Raw genomic sequence first — 19746 nt, forward strand, 5'->3', positions numbered from 1 at the left:
TGATTGGACTCCTGGTGTGAGACTTGGATATTGGGAAGTTAATGTTTAGCTTAGTAATATAGTTTAGTTAGTTATAGATATTAGCTTTTAAATTAAGTATAAGCTTATTCATAAACCCTTATTCCTTCCTACCCTTTCCAAACAATAAATCAGAATTTATTTATATGTTTCCTCATGTTCTTTCCTCACCCCAAATCCCACCATAACACTATTAAACCTATTAACTAAAATTCTGCTGATTTAATTCACCATAAAAGAAAATCTATATACGGTGTTTTCATATAGATGAAATCCTTGCTTAGACTTAAAAGTTGTTCTAATAATGGAAGTAACAACAGATGATAAAGCTGCTACCTAAAAAAAAAATCTTTCTTCAATAAACATGAAACACAGTTCTCTCAAGTTCCCAAGTCTGGACAGAATAGTATTTATGTACTAAAAATGATAAATAAGTAGTTCAAAATCATTTCCTTTATAATGAAAATTTTCACCATCAGTTTATATCATTATCCAGGCTTTTAAATTAACTATAGTTTTTTGTTTTCTTTTCAAAGGAGAGCAAGTTATTAATCCCAAAAGATATGAATAGGTAGTTTTCAGAAGAAGGAATCAAAGCTATCTATAGTCATGAAAAAATGCTGTAAATCACTTACTGATCAGAGAAAGGCAAATGAAAACAAACTGAGTTACTACCTTACACACCTATCAGATTGGCTAATATGAAAGAAAAGGAAAATGTCCAGTGTTAGAGGGGATATGGGAATATTGGGACTCTGATGCATTGTTGCTGGAGTTGTGAACTGATTCAACCATTCTGGAGAGTAATTTGGAACTAGGCCCAAAGGGCTATAAAATTTCACATGCTCTCTGATCCAGAATATCATTCGTAGGTTTGTATTAAAGAGGAGTGAGAGAGGGAGAAGCTCTATATATACACAAAACTATTTATTGTAGTTTTTTCTGTGGTGGCAAAGAATTGGAAACTGCAGGGATTTTATCAATTGGGGAAAAGTTGAATAAGTTGTGGCATATGACTGTTTCTTCAACTATACAAGGGATTTTGACTAAATGGCCTCTGCTGCCCCTTTGAGCTCTAAGCCTATGAACCAATGAATCTTAAATTAAAGGAGGGCGTTTCTCATAGGAAAGATGTTCAGAAAAACAGGAAGTGCTATAAAGGATGGATATTGTTAATCAGTACCTGCCTGATCAAATGCAGGTTCTCTCTACAACAGAGACATGCTATTTGCACTGAGGTTTCAACAAAATGGACACTTGGGCATTTAAGGAATATATTCTACTCACTGCTTCCAGTGTTTTCATAAAGGCAGCTCACATCCCTCACCAGCAAACCTACCCAAAACACTGAGGTTCCAATCATCCAAAGGAAATTTTTAACAATAAAAGACAAGACCCAAGATCCAAAGCAACAATTTCCGGAGGCTGGCTGCCAAATAAAGTTTGACAGGGGTTCATCTGCTGGGATTATTCTTTCAAGGACAATGACAGGGGTTGTTATAAAGCTTTCCTTCTCCTAGCTTTCCCAGAAACACTCCCAGAGCGAGAGTATGTCCCCAGTGAATTAAAAAATAGAGACTGATGGGGAGAAAGGAGGGGAGGAGGGGAAGAAGGAAATAAGAATTTATATAGTACTTACTATGGGCCAGGGCCTGTGCTAAATACTTTTTAAAAAATTATTTCATTTGATCTTCTCAATGCTATAATTATCCCCATTTTACAGTTGAAGAAACTGAGGCAGACAGAAGTTAAGTGATTTGCCTAAGATCACAAAAGGTCAGATCTGAACTTGAGTCTTCTTGGCTCTAAGCTCAGCATTCTATTCACCAAGTCACAAGATCATTAGAAAGATTGATAAATAAGGGATAAACAAGTCTCTCTGAATAGATAAGAAGCTGATCAAATGGAACAGCCCCCAAAAGCCATATTATATTGATGATGTGCCCTAATGACACAGGGACCTAAGCAATACTAACTCAGCCTTTGCAAAGTGAGGGAACCGGAGAGCTGCCTGATCATTCAATCACTTCAGTTCTGGCTCTTCAAAGCTCAGCCTCAGAGCAGTCCTAAAACTGGAGTAGCTTCAGGACTAAGCCAGTTTCCATGAGCGTCATCCCTTGGATCAGAGGATAGCACAAGGGTCAGCCTCTATCCTCACTATCTCAATCACCAAAGTTTGCAGACTGCCCTTGGCCACAGCACAACTAAACCAAACTCTTACAAAGGGACAAGGGCTGCCAGGCTTATCTCTGCAGATGCATATAGAACTTTAAAAATATATAGTATTGATTCTAAGGTGGAAGGTAAGGGTTTACAGAAAATAATAAATAAAATAAAGTTAAGGTAACTCCTTGTAAGTCACAAGGGAAAAGAGGCAAATGGGCAGGTCACATGCCTGATGTTATAACTAAAAGGCACCTGAGGTAATAAATAAGCTTAGGTTACAAGCTGTTCACCCCCAACCCGTAGCACCTCATCATTTCCTAAGCCAGAGAATTGCCCTAATCCCCCATTCATAAGGTTTTTTACTATCTTTGCATTTCCAACCAATTCTAAGTCTAGAAAGCAAAGGTGAAGAATGTGATATTGATACTGTACAGTAATGGACTAGATAGGAGAGGTAAACTGATATGAAAGCAGACTTCTTATTTAGAAAGTTGTACCTTCAAGTTTAAGCACTACTTTAAAATTTCATTGCAAAATTAAAACCTCTGTCTCTTACCTCTGTTATAGGTGACTTTGGATTTACATTTCTAGCAGCTGCTATCTCCTGGAGCTGATTTACAAGTTCTGTGATTGACAACCTTTCTTCTGGGTTCACCTTCAATGTAGAACCTTAAAACAGAAGCATATTTTAGATATGTCAGTCCTGAAAAAAGAACAAGTAGGATGAAGCTAGCAATTATCATCAACCCAACAAAGTAAGAGTACAAATTTTGAAGATGCGTAGAGCATGACAACAAGTAGTTCACATTTAAGAGAAAAATCTGAAAATATATTCAGGATATTCCCATATAGAACAGGATACATATTCATTTAACAGCAATGTAGGTAATAAAGTTGGAGATGTTAACAAGATAATAAAACCTGTTTAAATAGAAAGCATTTCAAATGATAATAATAGTATTTACATAAAACTTTATGATTTACAAAGTGTTGTATATGTTATCTCCATTTTGCTGATGAGGAAAATGACCCTGAAAGAGATTAAGTAAAGGTAACCTAGCTAGTGACTAAAGCCAAATTTGAAATCAGGTCTTCCTTCCTATCCATTGGTGTCACCTATTTTCTAAAAAGATTAAATGTGAATTAAATGCATTGTATGTTCTTCAAAGATGCTGAACTGGAGACCTTTTCCCCTAAAAGGGGTCATATCAAAGTGTCCATGTACATATATACTTTGTGGAGGGTTTGTAGAGTGTTTGTTTTTTGTTGTTTTGGTTTATTTGGGGGGGGGGGGTCTTGGGGGGGAGGTAGTGAAGATAAACCTAGAAGATCATGTTGTTCTCCCTTCTCCCCCTTAATACAGGGTCTCCTCTCAATATATAGCACACAAAGCTTTATGCTGTCTGCATAGCAAAACCAATTTCCTATTATTCCCCTTTTATCTTGTTCAACTGTTGATATAAATTCTAAACCAACAAATTTCCTCATTCAGACCATAAAATCAGAGATCATCCATTCTCTTGCCTTCAGACAAAAAAATGTCTACACCACCCTACAATTAGGAATATAAACAGTATCTTACTAAAGATGCCACAACCTTCTTTGGTCATAATGTCCCTAGCTAATTCTCTTCATCCATGTAGAATTACAGAATAGAGAAAAAGATCACTTTCAACCCCTCTCCCCAACTCTGTTCCACAAGTTTTAAAAGCCAGGTTTACAGAAAAAACAAGACCAGGCAGTGGCGAGACGTTGGCAAACAGACTTGGTAGAGCCTGCCAGTCTATTCAGCCTACTTCCCTTCCATCCCATATGGAACCACAGAAGCAGAAGCCATAACAGCTAGCAGGGCAGGGCTGACCAAAAAAAAAAAATCCCTACTACTCTAATCCAATTATAGGCCTGTAACTGAAGCTGTTCTAGATCAAAGTGCCAAGTAATTCCCTGACTTTCAGTATTTTGAGGGACACACATACTATGGGAATAGGATTCTTCAACTAGATGTTTAAGTACTGAATACTTTTAATGAGTTTTAGTTTAAACTCCATCCCATTAGTTCTGGTCATTTCTATTTAGGAAGAGTAGTTGACAAAAGTGTGTCCAAAGGAATTGGGCCAAAATGGGAGGGGAATTACAAAAAATTGAATTGTTTATCCTGAAAAATAGAAGATTTTAAGAGCCTATTTTTCAAATCTACAAGTACTTAAAAAAAACTACTATAATGGGAAGACTTGCTCTGCTTGGTCCCATAGAGTATCAAGATCCAGGAAGTAGCATAAGTAGAAGAGATTAAGCTGTGGAGTTAAGACATTCAGAATTCAGTTCAATCAAGGGGAAAAATGATTCACAATTATAACTGTTCATCAGTAGAATAAACTACTTCTTCTGGGGAGAGTTCTTATCACTGGAGGTTTTTAAGTAGAAGACAACAGAAGAAAATTCTCTGAGATTGCTTCCAACATTAATATTCTATAATTATTTATAATCCATATTCCAACCCAAACAGTCTACTCAAATATTCATGAGTTCATTTTCCCATATCATTGGGTTGAACATTCACATCTTCCATCCATGCTCTGCTCTGCCCACCCCCTCCCCAGCCTCCATCTACTTAAATCCTACTTTAAGACATGAACATTCTTAAAACCTGTAAGAGTTGGATCCACACTATGATATCATGAAGGAGCAATCTGAAACATTCTAAGGAATTTCCAACTGATGTTGGTAGTAGAAAACCTCACAATGCTACTCTGTGCTCTCCTACAACCTTACTGCCTGACCTGTGGCCATTGCCTCTATTACTTCTTCATTCAAAAAGCCCAAAGGCACAAAAAAACAAAAACAAAACAAACAAAAAAACAACAACCCATGTAGCAGAGGGGTAACAAGGGTTCTCAACTCCTTGGCCTTCAGAAAATTTTAGGCTTCTAAGAGATGCCCATGAAGCCTTAACCATACTGACTTCAGCCTTTCCTCTGGAGTCCCTCCCAAATGTCTAAAAACATTGTCTATTGTAAAGTTAGATTTTTCAACTTACGAATGAGATCATGAAAAACTGTGTATCTTGTGTCATTTGGTGGGATTGAGTATTTTCCATTAACTATCCGAAGTTTTGCTCCATCTTCAAAAGGATGTTGCCTGAAGCACAAGAGGTATAGGATACAGCCCAAGGCCTATTCAAAAATTGGGGGAAACAGAGAAGATCACTAGTGCATAGAAGCTAGAGTACAAATAGTAAAGCCTATTCAAATAACAGTCTATAAAAAGAATGTTAATTATTAATTCACCATATCTTTCTGATTACATATTACTCCAGTCCATGATACCTCAACACTCATTCCTTTCAGGTAGCTTTCAAGGTGGCAATCACCATTCAATAAAATACTCTTCCTTTGATAGGTACAAACACAACATATTATAAACATCAATTTAATGTTCCTACAAAGTACCAGGGTAATTAGAAAAGTTGCTAATTAAACTACTTAAGACTCAGCTTGTCAAGTTTCTGCACTTTTCTGCAGGGATCATTTCCACTTTACCAAGGAGGAAATCAAAGCTCTATTGTCACACACAGTTAAAATTCAAACTTAGGACTCTTTCCTTCCAAGTCCAGAGTTATTCTGCTACATCTTAAGTGTCTATTACATGGTCTTCCTTCTAATGATAAAATATAGAGTTCCTCTTTATTTAAGGTTCTTAAATTCCAAAGTTGAGGATAATTGAGCTTGATGGCAACATCTGGACATTTTTAGCTTTTTTTTTTCTTTTTAATATAGATGGAATTTTAGGGAATAGAGTGATATTAGACCACATTCTGATGACAGTTCCTCTGAAATGTAACAATGACTATCCTGTCTCTGTCTTTAAGAACCATGATTATGGCCATGGATAATTTATGTTACCATGACTGTGGTTCTTAAAGCCAAAATCAGATTCATTACTACATAGTAAGAGGCAGTCATTATCACACTAGATAGATAGCATGTCTCTCTTCCACCAGTTTTCTCATAATTCAATCAGACCTGTGTAAAATGACAAAAGGAGTATCATTGGAACTCCTCTGATCAAGCTGACTGAAGGAAAACTATAAAAGTGTCACTTTTAAATTACTTTTTAATAAAAATTCAGCATTTAAAGAGAAAGTTTGCATGTGTATATACACTTATATACATATGTGCACTAATACACTCTATTACAGAGAAATCAGAAATAAGGCCAAACTTAGGATGGCCTATGATCCTTAAGGACCTAATGATGTTACCAACTATGTCCCAAACCCAACATTGTACATAATCAGTTGATAATATCCTACCAATCAAAGAGAGCCAATCCTAGAGAGGCAAGCAGAACAGCAGGGCTTTGGACTATAACTCCAAATCTCATTCTCATTCATGCAGACATATGAACATAGGGAAGCATGTGGGTGCTTGATAACTCTGATGCCATGGGAGCATAAGCATCAAAATTATTCAGTGCTACCTTCAAGGCACCCGTTCACATGAAGAAACACCACATCTTACCCAGATATCTTGTTTTTCCCCAATTGGAAAGTTTGAATATAAGTCAATTATTTCTGGTGTCCTGTACATCGGTGTTGTATTCCTTGTGATCTAGTGACAAATTCAAACATTTTATTCTTAACAGGTAAAATTACACATGAAATAACATCTTAATTTCTAAAAATGAACCCAACACAATGAAGGAGTCCTTAGCCAAGGGAGTTTCTAGATTTCCTATTAGCCCATATCTTACGTTGTTCAAGTTCTGGCTTAGACTACTATTTTTTACTATAGGGTCATCAATTTTTACAAGCATTCATTTCATTTCTACTAAGTTTACAGTAAAAGTAAATATTACAACCAATAATATAAACACTCAAGTAACTAGTCTTTTTGAATCTGTATCTATGAACCTCAGGTCTAGACTGCTGCAAGTACAACAGGGTAATGTTCCTGCTTAAAAGAATCCTCCAACAAATTTTCTTATGAGTGAAGAATCCTTTTGTAAAAGACAATTATTCCTCTCCAAATATGTCTGCTCCAATTTTGACATCAGATTATCTTAAAGTAGAGGAGAATAACATGTCTAAGTAGACAAAGTCTTTTATAAATGAACTGATATAGGATAAATCTAGTACAGGTACCTATGCTTACACTAGTAAATAAGCAAAATGAGGATAAACACTGGCATCAGAAGAAAACAAGCATTTGCAATGTGTAGTCCTTCAAAAATACCAAACCACTCACTGCTATGATTCCATTATTATAAAACAAAATTCTCACTGTGAACTTGACAGTCAAACAATTATTGAGCTCCTATTATACGGTAGGCATGAAGCCAAATTCTTGGAAATCACAGAAAAACAAAAAAACAGACTGCTCACAAAAGCCTCACAATCTAATGGGGGGAGACAACATGCAAATAAACTATGTATAAATAAGATATATATACAAGATAAATTGAAACAATAGAGAAAAGGTATTAAGAATTATGGTATCCCATGATCAGAGAAAAAACTAAAATGACAAACCAAAGGGTAATAACATAATGCATGAGGGACATAAGTAAACTGTGGCATATTATAAGCAATGACTAGTGCATTATCAAAATTATGTATGATCAGAAGATATAATTGGGGGGGTGGGGCAGCTGGGTAGCTCAGTGGATTGAGAGCCAGGCCTAGAGACAGGAGGTCCTAGATTCAAAATCTGGCCTCACACACTTCCTACCTGTGTGACCCTGGACGACTCACTTAACCCCCACTGCCCAGCCCTTACTACTCTTCTGCCTTGGAACCAATATATGGTATTGATTCTAAGATGGAAGGTAAGAGTTTTTTGTTTAACTAAAAAGACATAATGGGGGTGGGGGAGGTATCATGTAATGAGAATCAATTTTAGCCACTAGAGTCATCATCATTATTTAGTCCAATATGTAGAGTTACACAATCATCATTTCTTCTTTAGACTTTTAAGTTATCAGGCCAAACCTAAAAACACTGGCAAATATTTTTCATTGAATCTTTGTCAGTTCTTGTCTGGAAGTCTTTACTTTTTCTGTAAATACAATTTTTAAAGTTCTTTTGCATTCTGAAACATGATCTTCTTTATTGAATTTCAAATGCTTTAAAAAAGAAATTCAAATTCTGTAGTTTTAAAAATTCAATTCTATTTCATTTTCAGATCTATATTCTCTCCCTCTCACCTCCATTTCTTGCTCTAACATACATTGGGAAAAACAAAATAAAACAAACAAAAAAATGATATAAACATATTCAGTCTAACAAAATAGATTCACACACTGGGCATGTCCAAAAATAAGGTCTCAAACTAAACTGAGTATTGCTGCCTCAACCTGATTCTCTATGAGTCAATTTGGACTCCACTGACTTTCTGTTCTTTTTCCTGTCCCTACCCTATCAAGATCTTTTTGGATCTTAACTCTGACATGTTTAATTATCTCTCTCAGCTTTGGGACATCTATAAATCTATTAGGCATGTCACTTATCACTGACATCACTAATAAATCACTGATAAAAAATGTTTTAACAGCACAGTGACAAGAACAGGTTCCAAGGGCAATCTACTGATCTTCCTATGACATGTGCATCAAACAATTAATGACTACTATTCAATCAACTAGTTTATCAAATTTCAGTAGTAAGAAAGATTATATCAAATGCTCTGCTAAAATCCAGGTAAATTTTATCTTCAGCTTTGTTCTTCTCTATTTGTTTAATATAATCCTGTCAAAAAAAAGGAAATATATTTGGTCTGGCATGACCTATTGTTAATAATGGCATACTAGGGGGCAGCTGGGTGGCTCAGTGGATTGAGATGGCCTAGAGATGGGAGGTTGTAGGTTCAAATTTGGCCTCAGATACTTCCCAGCTGTGTGACCCTAGACAAGTCACTTGACCCCCATTGCCTAGCCCTTACCACTCTTCTGCCTTGGAGCCAATACACAGTATGACTCCAAGATGGAAGGTAAGGGTTAAAAAAAATAATGGCATGCTAGCTCTTTGTGATCAGTTTCCTCTTCTAGACATTCATTAGCATCTGTTAGATTTGTTAAAATGATAGTCCTATAATTTTGTATTCATATTTGGGGTTAATTCCATATGTAATTGTTTAAACTACTGTTTGGATGGAACAGACAACTAAGGCAATAAGAATCAAATAATTTTTTTTTTTTACACACAACCCTTCTTCCTCTAATTATAAATGCATACTTAGGGTGACAATTTCTTACCTCTTCTTCAACCATTGCTCTCTTCTGAGCAGTCCAGTTATAATCAGGATAATGTGACACGGTCGTAGCACTGCCAAAATCACACAGTTTAATTGTTCCTTGATTACTAATCAGCATATTTTCAACCTGTAAATTTTTATAAATATCTTAAGTATTTATTAAATTAGAAAACTATAAGATAAATCATAACTTAGAAAATATAAACTAAATTATACCAATTTTAAAAAATAACTTATTATATTGCTGACATCTGAGAAGTCACCTCTTCCTCATTACTCTAAAACAGTCCAACTCTAGGACTAGTCACTGCCCAAGAGCACATATTAAGAAAAGTAGTAGTAATAATTCATGTTTACAGAAAGCTTTGCAAAGCCATTGACAGAAACTATGATCTGCAGATGAAAAAACTCTGACACCCCAAGGCAGTATATGTGGATAAAGGGGAGGCCTGGACATACCCAGAGGTATTATAAACTGTGTGACTTTGGGTGGGACATAAAACAAAGTGTGACCATGGTAAAAAAGAGTCAAGAAGGAAAAGGTCACAAGGTGGGTCCCTGGAATTTTCTCAAACTTGATTTCTTTCATCCAAAGAGGAAGCAAAATAAGTTGGACCAAAACATCAAATGGACCATAGTTATTGAAAACATTAAATCTAAAGCAACTCTTTGTAATGACATTGAAAATTTCCCTCTCTCTAAAACAAGAGTTGCTTTCTTCTCCTTAGATATGCTCTTTCCCAAAAATAAAGTTCCTTTCCTCCAGAAGCATATCACAAGTAAGGAAAAAGATTCATCTTAAACCTAAAATGTAAATTATTTATGACCTCTCTTATTTATACATACATATATATATATATATATATATATATATATATATATATATATATATATATATATATATATATAGTGTAAGATGATGGACTGAGAACACAAAAACAATCCCTGGGAGTGACAACAAGAAGGAAGGAGAAACCCTACTCCTCTTCAAATGATGGCCTCTAGGACTAAGCAAAGTCCCATAAATGAACTTTGACCATCAGAAGGCTTGGTTGTGCTGAGTAAGGAGAGATGGAAAAGAAAGGCAGATCTGATGTTATTTCTTCCTGACCTATAAGGAAAGAGAAGATAGAAGAAAAACTCCTTTGTCTTACAGGCCAGGAGAAAACTGGGGCAAAGGTACAACTCTGCATAAGCACACTTGGGTAAATACCCAAGATGTGAACCCAAAGTACTACAAGAGTCACTGGTGATCTAGGAGATAGCCATACCTGACCACTACTCAAAATACTTGAATTCAGAGGAATGTGAAATAAAAATCAGCTTTATATCAAAACTCTCTGGCATGGCACTTCCTCAAATATATTCAACTCCATTTTAAAGAGATAAAAAGCTTAAAATAACAGTCACCAATATTATTTGGGAAATGATCATATGGTGCATTCATTGTTGTCCTCTTAGCTAGCAATTAGATCTATCATACATGTAGGAGAGGGACACAAAAAAAAATTGAACATAGAATGTAAATATAAACATACTTCAGGTTCTGGCTAAAATGTAAATACTTTCAGTTAGCTTCTAGCACTTGAATTTAAAGCCTTTTGTATCTTCCTCACAACAAAAATGATATCAGACTTGGAAATATTAAAAATGAGAGATAATTGGTCACATTTTTACACATTCTAGGTCCATTTTAAAGACAAAATTTCTTTCAAAAGGCAATATGATCAGATAGACCCAGTCTATCTGATCAAAAAGACAGTGCCAGTCTGCTTCTAGATTCCTCTTCTGGCATACACAGCAATACTGCCCCACCCCCATCCCAGGGTCTCTCTCGCCACCAAAGAGGTTATAGTGTCATCTAACTAGGCAGCATGGGCAAGTTGTTAATATCTGCCTCATTAAGTCAAGACTCACCAACTTTCCATACTAAAACAAAGCATTTCTCTCTCTCTTTTTTTAAAAAACCCTTACCTTCCTCCGTCTTGGAGTCAATACTGTGTATTGGCTCCAAGGCAGAAGAGTGGTAAGAGCTAGGCAATGGGGGTCAAGTGACTTGCCCATGGTCACAAGTGTCTGAGGCCAGATTTGAACCCAGGACCTCCCATCTCTAGGCCTGGCTCTCAATCCATTGAGCCACCCAGCTGCCCCCTAAAACAAAGCATTTCTGTTTAGAATTGTGGCAATTTCTACCTCTCTTCTCTTTCATGAAGCAAAAGTCAGGTGCTAATGCAGCTGAGGACCTGAGTATTCCTTTAAAGGGACCAAAAAGAAGACAAGAGGAGAACAGGTGCTTGCTGATAAAAAAAGTAAGAATAAAATGTTAGTAGAAACAACTAGAGTGGTGTCACAAAACAGTTCGAAAGACTTTGGGTTCTGAGATGATCCAGAAGGCAGTGGTGAGGAGCAGGCTGAATGAATGTGGAAGGGAAAGACTCCTTGATTTTAAAACAGTAAAAAGCTAAAAGGAAATGTACTAGCACAAAGGAAGGCATACAGAGACGCTAGAGAGAACTGAAGACCAGGAAAACCCCAGCAGGAAAAAAGAGATGGAGAAAAGATCAAAAAAACAAAAGGCAGGCACCCAGTCTATCTCCCAGCCTCAGGAGAGAACTGGCTGCTCCAAATAGGAAGAAAGCAGATGGGAAAGTGTTTCAAAGAAAGCAAAGTGTAACAGCTCAAAAAACAGATGGGAAATTGAAGAATGGGCATGAATGATAAAATATCCATCAATCAGTAAGATTTATTAGGTTCCTTCTATGCTCCAGTTGCTATGTTGGGTGCTAGGAATATAAATAGAGGAACTGAAATGATCTTTTATCTCAAGGTGCTTATAGATTGTCAGAGTGAACTGAGAAGTCATCTTGGAACCAGCATTCTGACTATGGGACTCTGAGCAAAGCAAGCCACCTCAAGGGGTAAGTAGGTAGCTTTCCTTGACTAGAAGTGAAAAAGTGCTGCCCTGCACTGAAAGGAAGAGGGTCCTCATCCAGGAATTCTCACTATCCATGAAATTACAGGAATAGTCCCTATCTCTATGAACTATAAATGCAGGACAGGAACACTGAATGCGGAGGCAAATGATCCTATGCTTCTCATAAGTCCCAGATAGACTTTACTGATTTATTATTATACAATATAATTATGGAAGTTTATAAATTATGACCCTAAGCAATCAATAAAAGTTGACATACTCAAAAATCATTGAAGAATGAAGTCAGAAAGTACATAATATATTTTAGAAATAAGTTTAAAATGGTCAAAAACCAAATTAATTTCAGCATTACAAAGGACTGAGCTTCAGTTTTCTAGCAAATTCATTTCTGTGCAACCCCTCATTCTTCAATGCCTTGAAGATGAATGAAGCATCATTGGAAACATTTAGCCTTTTTCCAAAAATCCACAGAGAGAATAATCTCTCTTAATAACAATTTTCGCATCTCTGATTTTTAAATGCTATATGTACCTTGAGATCCCGATGGATAATAGGGGGCTTCTGTTTATGCATATGTTGTACTGCTCTGCATGTCTGATAAAATATCTTCAAAACCGTGTCACAGGAGAGAGGGCCCTTGGATTCAACTTTCTTTAAGAATTCGACCAGTTGCCCTATTATAAAAAACAATCAATTTAATTTATATCACTATGCAGATGGGAATCCCATAAATTGTTTTCCAGAAAATGAAGATGTCCGATATAACTGGCTGGCTCCCTTTTAACTTTATAGTCCTACAAGCACTATCTAATCACTTCTAACTTTAATATGTATTTAAGTACCTACTATGTAGACAATAACAATGCTAAGCACTGGGGTAAATATAAAGATTCAATAAGGCATGGTCCCTGCCCTCATGGAGCTCACAATCTAGTACAGGAAAGTGATGCGTGTGCACGTGTGTGTGTGTGTGTGTGTGTGTGTGTGTGTGTGTGTGTGTGTGTAAGTAAAATACAAAATGTGTGTATATGTGTGTAATACAATATGTGTACATAACACTAAATCATCCTTAAGTATACCAGACAAACATGAATCAAATGTGATGTGAAACATGTGAAGAGAAGGAAAAATAATATCAATAGGAGCTAGTGGAAGAAGCAGTTAAGCTGATTCTTACAGCACAGATAGCATGTAAATAAAAGGGAAAGGGCATAGAAAATAATATAAGCAAGGCATGAACATGGAACAGCACTGGACATGTAGAAGGGCAGAATTTGCTTTAGAATATTTTATAAAATTTACTCAATTCTGTACTCTAGCTATATGTTGATATCTATCTAGTGAGAGGTGGGGGTGTGGGAGAGGAAGAGAGGAGAGAGGAGGGAGTGAGGGAGATAGGAGGAAAGGGAGAGAAAGAGAGAGAGGTGAATGTACATATATAAACATTAGATCAGTGCCTTATAGCTAAGTGTACAAGCCTTGGGCAAATCATAACCTCTCCTGGCTTCAGCTTCCTTATTTACAAATGTGGCTACAGATACCAGGTGATCTTCTACCCCTCTAAGTTCTATCCTAGGTTTCCATTTCAATAAGGATAAGATACAACCTGTCAAGTTCAAGTGTCATCAAAACAAAATTCTATCAGGGAACTAAAAAAATGTCCATGATCAGACTTGTTTAAAATGGGCTAATGCTTTCTGAATCTTAAAGGAGTTTTGAGAATGCTAAAAAATGACCTTCAATAGGGCAGCTAGTTGGCTTAGTGGATAGACAGCCAGATCTGGAGATGAAAGGTACTGGGTTCAAATTTTACCTCAAATACTTTACTAACTATATGACCCTGGGCAAGTCAGTTAACCCCCATTGCCCAGTTTTTACTATTCTTATGCCTTGGAACCAACATCAGTATTGATTCTAAGATGGAAGGTAAGGGTTTTGGTTTTGTTTTTTAAATTACCTTCCATAATTAATTATGAAGGCAAAAAGTCGACTGTGCTCCTCCTGGGGCAAGAGCCCCAGGGAAATGCAAAACAAGCCAACTTGGAGCACCTGCTACATGCAAACCCTATTAATCTCAGCGCTTGGGGAAGATACAAGATATATGATACAGTTGGTTCTGGTAGTTCAGTTCATGATCTAGTTGAAGCAACAACACTGCAATGTCTAATTCCAAGAGAAGAGTCACCAAGTACTGGGTCTGAATCCCAGTATCACCATTTAAATTTCCTGGCTGTAAGTCACTTAATTGCACTGAATCACAAGGTGCTGACCTATAAAATGAAGAAAATACTACTTACACCACTTACTTCACAAGGTTAGTGTGAGGAGCAACAAGATAACATAAATGAAAGCATTTTGTAACCAAAAAGTACTATTACTCCTAATCATGAGGTCAACAAACTATATAACTAATATTCTTAATTCTATGAAAGCATAACTTTTCTAGAACAATGAAAAATATTGGGGTTTTTTTTAAAAACCCTTACCTTAGAATGGATATTAAGTATCAGCTCCAAAGCAGAGGAGCAATAAAAAGGCTAGGGAAATGAATTGCCCAGGGTCACACAGCTAGGAAATATCTGAGGCCACATTTGAAGCCAGTACTTCTGGGATCCAAGCCTGGATCTCTACCGACTAAGCCACCTAGCTGCCCCTACTATTACAATTCCTTTTTTTTTTAAAGGGATCTGGAGCAATACCGATATCACACCCCCTTTCTTTTTTCCTCCCACCCACACACTCCAACGGTCAGCTAAATGTCTAACCTCTCTGTATATTTTCAATTGGTTTCAAAGGGCTATTTTTATGAAATTGGTTATCAGGAAGGTCAGGAGGTAGGAACAAACAAGATAGAGAAGGAAATGGCTCAGGAGAGGTCTGTAAGTTAGTCCTTCATTCTACCTTCAGGAGGATCAAACAATGCATTTATTAAGTACCTCCTAAGTGCCAAGGATATAAAAACAAATATGAAAAAAATCCCTGTCTCAAAGGAACTTACATTCTATTGAGAAAGACACCAAATATAAGTAAAACATATAAGTAGACACAATATACAGTCATAATAAAAATCAGAAAACAGGATAGAAAGGGAGACACAGCCGGGGCCATCAGGAAAGGCCTCATGCAGAATGGACTATTTGAACTAAATTTAGGAGGGAATTAGCAATCCTAAGGCACAAAAGTAGGAAGGGAGTTCATTCTAGGCCCAGAGAACAGCTTGTGCAAAGAAGAAATGGAAAGGGGAGGAATGGAATGTCAGTTATGAGGAACACCAAATGGCCAGTTTGGCTGAATGGAAGAGTTCATGAAGGTAAGGAATATGCAATAAGCCTGCAAAGATAACCTGCAAGGTTTTGAAGGGCCCTGAAAGCCAAACAAAGAAATTAGTATCTCTTCTTAGAGGTAACAAGGAATCAGTAGAATTTATTGAGCACAGAAATTACATGGTCAAAGTTATGCTCATAGAATATCACTGAGGTTAGAATGTATTGGAAGAGGAAGGGAGGAAGAAAAAAGAGGGAAAAGAGCATTTATATAGTGCTTACTATGTGCCAGGCACTATATTAAGAACTTAAAAAAACATATCTCCTTTGACTCTCACAACAACTCTAAGGTGTAGGTGCTACTATTACCTGTATTTCACAGATAAGGAAACTGAGGCAAGCAAAGGTTAAGTGACTTGCCCAGTTGGATTTAAATTCATGTCTTCCTGACTCTGAGCCCAATGCTCTATCTACTACACCATCAGATACCTCAAAGGAAGGAGAAAGGAGATACTTAAGGCATGGAGATCAATTAGGAAGCTACCAAAATATCCCAGGCAAAAAGTAATTCTTTCCTAAACTAGTGTATCAATCAGGGAAAATGGATGTATTCTATTTCCAAAAAATTACTTAAACATTTCACTATGAAAATCAGGTACTGGTAGAGAGTCAAATACCTAAGCTTAAACACATAGATACAGTAGAGGCAGCATAGCTTAGTGGGAAAAGAAGAGTCAAAAAGGCCAGAGTTCTAATCTCATCATAATACCTAATAAGGATATAAGAAAGTCACTTATCCTCGCCTAAGGCTATTTTTCTTATTTGTAAAATAAGAGAAAATAATTATACTTTCACTACCAACTCCTCAGTGTTTTGAGAAAGGACTTATAAAAATGAGGTGTCATTATTGGGGCCAAGGTAGAAAAAGCTAAATCTTTCAAGTCAGAGGGTCAGACTTCTGATGCAAGGGAAGTGTTTGAACTCCTTTTCATGAATTCATATGCTATCATCCTCTGATGATTCAAACAGATCCTCTGATGATTCTGTGTGATCTGAGAAAATCATTTAACATCTCTGGCCTTCAGATTCCATAATTGTAAAATGAGGCTGGACTAGGTGCATTCCAAATCTAAGACCTATGATTTTATTACCTTTAACTCATATTAGATAGTGAATAACTGACAAAAATATTAATTACTTTTACAAATATGATTTGTAATTAATCCATTGCCTCATAAAATCAATTGAACAAAAATGGGCACAAGGTATATGTGTGTTCCTCATTCCCAATAACTGTACCACTTTCAGGGTTGCTACTATGTTGGAAATTGGGCTATGGAAGAGGTAAAGTCAAGTCTAAATTTCTAAATTAACTATTCTCCATTAGGATACAGTAACTTAACATTACATATCTAGGCTATCCCTGACCATTTGGACAGATATCTCAAGAAAGGCACTGTCCAAGCAGACAAATCACAGTGGCATAGGCTTATTTCTCCTAAACTATAATGCTGTACAATACTTGAGGAATGACCATAACTCAACTCTCTCGCTACTTTTAAAAGAAATTCAAAGCTTTTAGCTTTATCTACAGCTTAGTACCTAGGATCCCTTCCAAATAGCAAGGCTCACCACAACCCCCTCCCAGACAGGGAACTTTTCAGTTCCTTGGGCTCTGAATTCTGAACAAAGCATTATTTGAACTACTTTATCACCATATTATAAAAATAATGTAAAGAAGGCAGAAGTCCTGGTTCTATACCTCTTCTCTTCACTCATGAACCCACCCTGATTTCTATGAGGCATGGGCACAGAACCATGGTTTATTAATCTGGATTGTTACGGATTGATTAATCAGTTTGTAGTTTATTGATAGCTTTCTCTTTTCTTATTTCTTCCTCCAAGTGCCTTCTACTACTCCTATGGGCTAGTAAAGAAAACCAAAGCAACAAAAGAAAGAGAATAACAAGATACACAAAAACTTTAAGAAATGTGAACAAACATGTAAAACAACATCAAACTTGGGGATAGCTCATTGAAATGAGAAGGATATGTTTCAAATTTAAAATGATAAGCCAAAAGAAAACACTTTTTTTTAAAAATAGTAAATAGTGGGGAACTACTTGAGGCTTGGGACAAACAAGTCTATGATTTGGGAATGGGGGGAAGTGGTAGAGATGGTTATTTCCATAGATAACTTTGAAGAAAAACAGAAACTCTTGTAAAGCTAAAGGCATTCATAAAGACCAACAACAGTCAAAAGAGGACAACAAAGAACAAGAATCCAAGCTATCTAATTAGGGCAAAGTAATGAAAGAACTGCGTTCGGATATCACCAACAATTATAGGATACAAAAGGATGAAAGCTTTCCCCTTGGATTCAGGCCAGCAACAATGGCTTTCAAGGGAGATGTAATTCAGACACACAAAACTGGTCCTAAATGCATACCACAGAACCATGAATCTAAGTGTTCAGTAACTATATAATTGCTAAATAACTTTTTTTAAAAGATAATTTATATAATGATAAGTGACACCATTCTCAACAGGATTCTAAATCTAACCACAAGGAAAATGAGTCAGACAGCATGGAACCCCCAAAGAAGCAAGTCATTTGCCATATTCTAGACTCCAAAGTCCTTTAGAAGAATATGAGAATCACAAAACATTTTTTAGAGAACTGTTGCAATTCAGAAGTTCTTACACATTTCTAGGTTGGGATGTTCCTTGAACTTTTTCAACTTTGTACTCCATAAAATAACAACTGACACTTATAAATGTGTATATGTGTGGGTCACACACATACACGAACATCAATAATTATGAGTTAATTGACCCTAATCCTTTATTAAAATTCCCAATAGAGGAAAAAAGGTAAATTTAAACTGCCTGAAAACCACTCCTAAGAGAAACGAGGTCAGAGCCATAGAGACTGAATGGAAATTGTAGGGTTCCAAGTATTAACAAATCATGAAAGTATTAAAGATGCATTCAATAGCTAACTCTTATAGGCAATGAGTTCATGTACCAGACTTGTGGATATATTTCACATAATTGATTTCTGGATCCTTGCATTGAATTAGGGCTCAAATCTTGTGGTATTCTGACCCCTTCCCCACATTTGAAGTCCGATGGTCAAATGAACCTCTGGGCTGGGGTGCTGGCTACTACATTGTCTTAGCCTCCATCTCTTTTATCTTGTTGTTGTTTACCAAGCTAATGCTAAATTCTCTACCACGTCACATGTCTGATTAACTATCTCCCCTTCCTCATTCCTCAAAACTTCAATAAAAATGTTTTCACCTGTAGTTCCCTCTCTCTCATATCATCAGAGGAGCAATCGACAGGCTGAGCACTATGCTGATGAATCCAGAGACTGTGTCTATTCTCCCCCTCTATGTCCTCCCTTAATTTCTAAACTCTTCCACTCATATTCCCCCAGTCCCCAGCTTCCTTTTCAGGTAGTCAACCCATGTAAGAATATTGTGTAGCTGCTGGTCAGCTACAGAAATGAATAAGTGAATAGATCAGTTCTTTTTAAGAAGCATTGGTGTAAATCATTCTAATTCTTTAAAAATTGAAAAATATCACACCTTATTAAATTAGATCAATTGTATATGGCTTGAGAAAATTCACATCAAAAATCATTCCTATTAGCTCAGAAAATGACCACTATTGTGCTGACAAATAATTTGGAAGCATTATTTTTACTTTCCATGACCAGAGTTTGAATTGTAGATTATTTAGCTACTTCATTCCCAACAGCAGTACACTCCATTAACTGGAGAAGCAGCCCAGAGCAGAGGTGGAAATTCAGCTCTAGTACTAACAAGCTATGTGACCATAAGTGTCTTTTGCTCTCCGGGCATCAATTTCTTCTTGCAAAAATGAAATCTAAATGATATGATGAGACTTCATAAGGGTTCAAAGGAGGTATTCAAAATTCTCAAGAACAGTTAAAGAAACGGAGGAAGAATGAAATATGCTGGAAAATTAATTTGTGGGGAGGCGGGGGGGGGGGGGGGGGGGAACCTGATATAAAATGTTGAAAAAGGTCTTCAATTTAAAAGGCATTTATAAATGGAAACAATCTCTTCCCAAAATGCATCTAAAT

General features: G+C 36.5%; 1 protein-coding gene and 1 long non-coding RNA gene across 5 annotated transcripts in view; one reads left to right on the forward strand and one right to left on the reverse strand.

The window, feature by feature from the left end:
- Positions 1–3104, forward strand: part of LOC103101431 (uncharacterized) — an 83864-nt gene extending 80760 nt beyond the window's left edge. For both annotated transcript variants that reach the window (XR_008912794.1, XR_469310.3), the window contains one exon: positions 2752–3104. This is a non-coding gene — a long non-coding RNA (uncharacterized LOC103101431). The remainder of the gene's footprint in view (positions 1–2751) is intronic.
- Positions 1–19746, reverse strand: part of GAK (cyclin G associated kinase) — a 113726-nt gene that overhangs the window by 69702 nt on the left and 24278 nt on the right. For 2 of the 3 annotated variants that reach the window (XM_056802252.1, XM_056802253.1), the window contains exons 5-9: positions 12901–13043; positions 9436–9561; positions 6705–6794; positions 5222–5357; positions 2741–2853 (exon numbers count right to left, since the gene is read on the reverse strand). In XM_056802252.1, coding sequence (XP_056658230.1) covers positions 2741–2853; positions 5222–5357; positions 6705–6794; positions 9436–9561; positions 12901–13043 — 608 coding nt within the window. The remainder of the gene's footprint in view (positions 1–2740; positions 2854–5221; positions 5358–6704; positions 6795–9435; positions 9562–12900; positions 13044–19746) is intronic. The other variant, XM_056802254.1, reaches the window with a different exon arrangement.

Source organism: Monodelphis domestica, chromosome 6 (assembly GCF_027887165.1).
Source record: "Monodelphis domestica isolate mMonDom1 chromosome 6, mMonDom1.pri, whole genome shotgun sequence".
In the NCBI taxonomy this organism is placed as follows: domain Eukaryota; kingdom Metazoa; phylum Chordata; class Mammalia; order Didelphimorphia; family Didelphidae; genus Monodelphis; species Monodelphis domestica.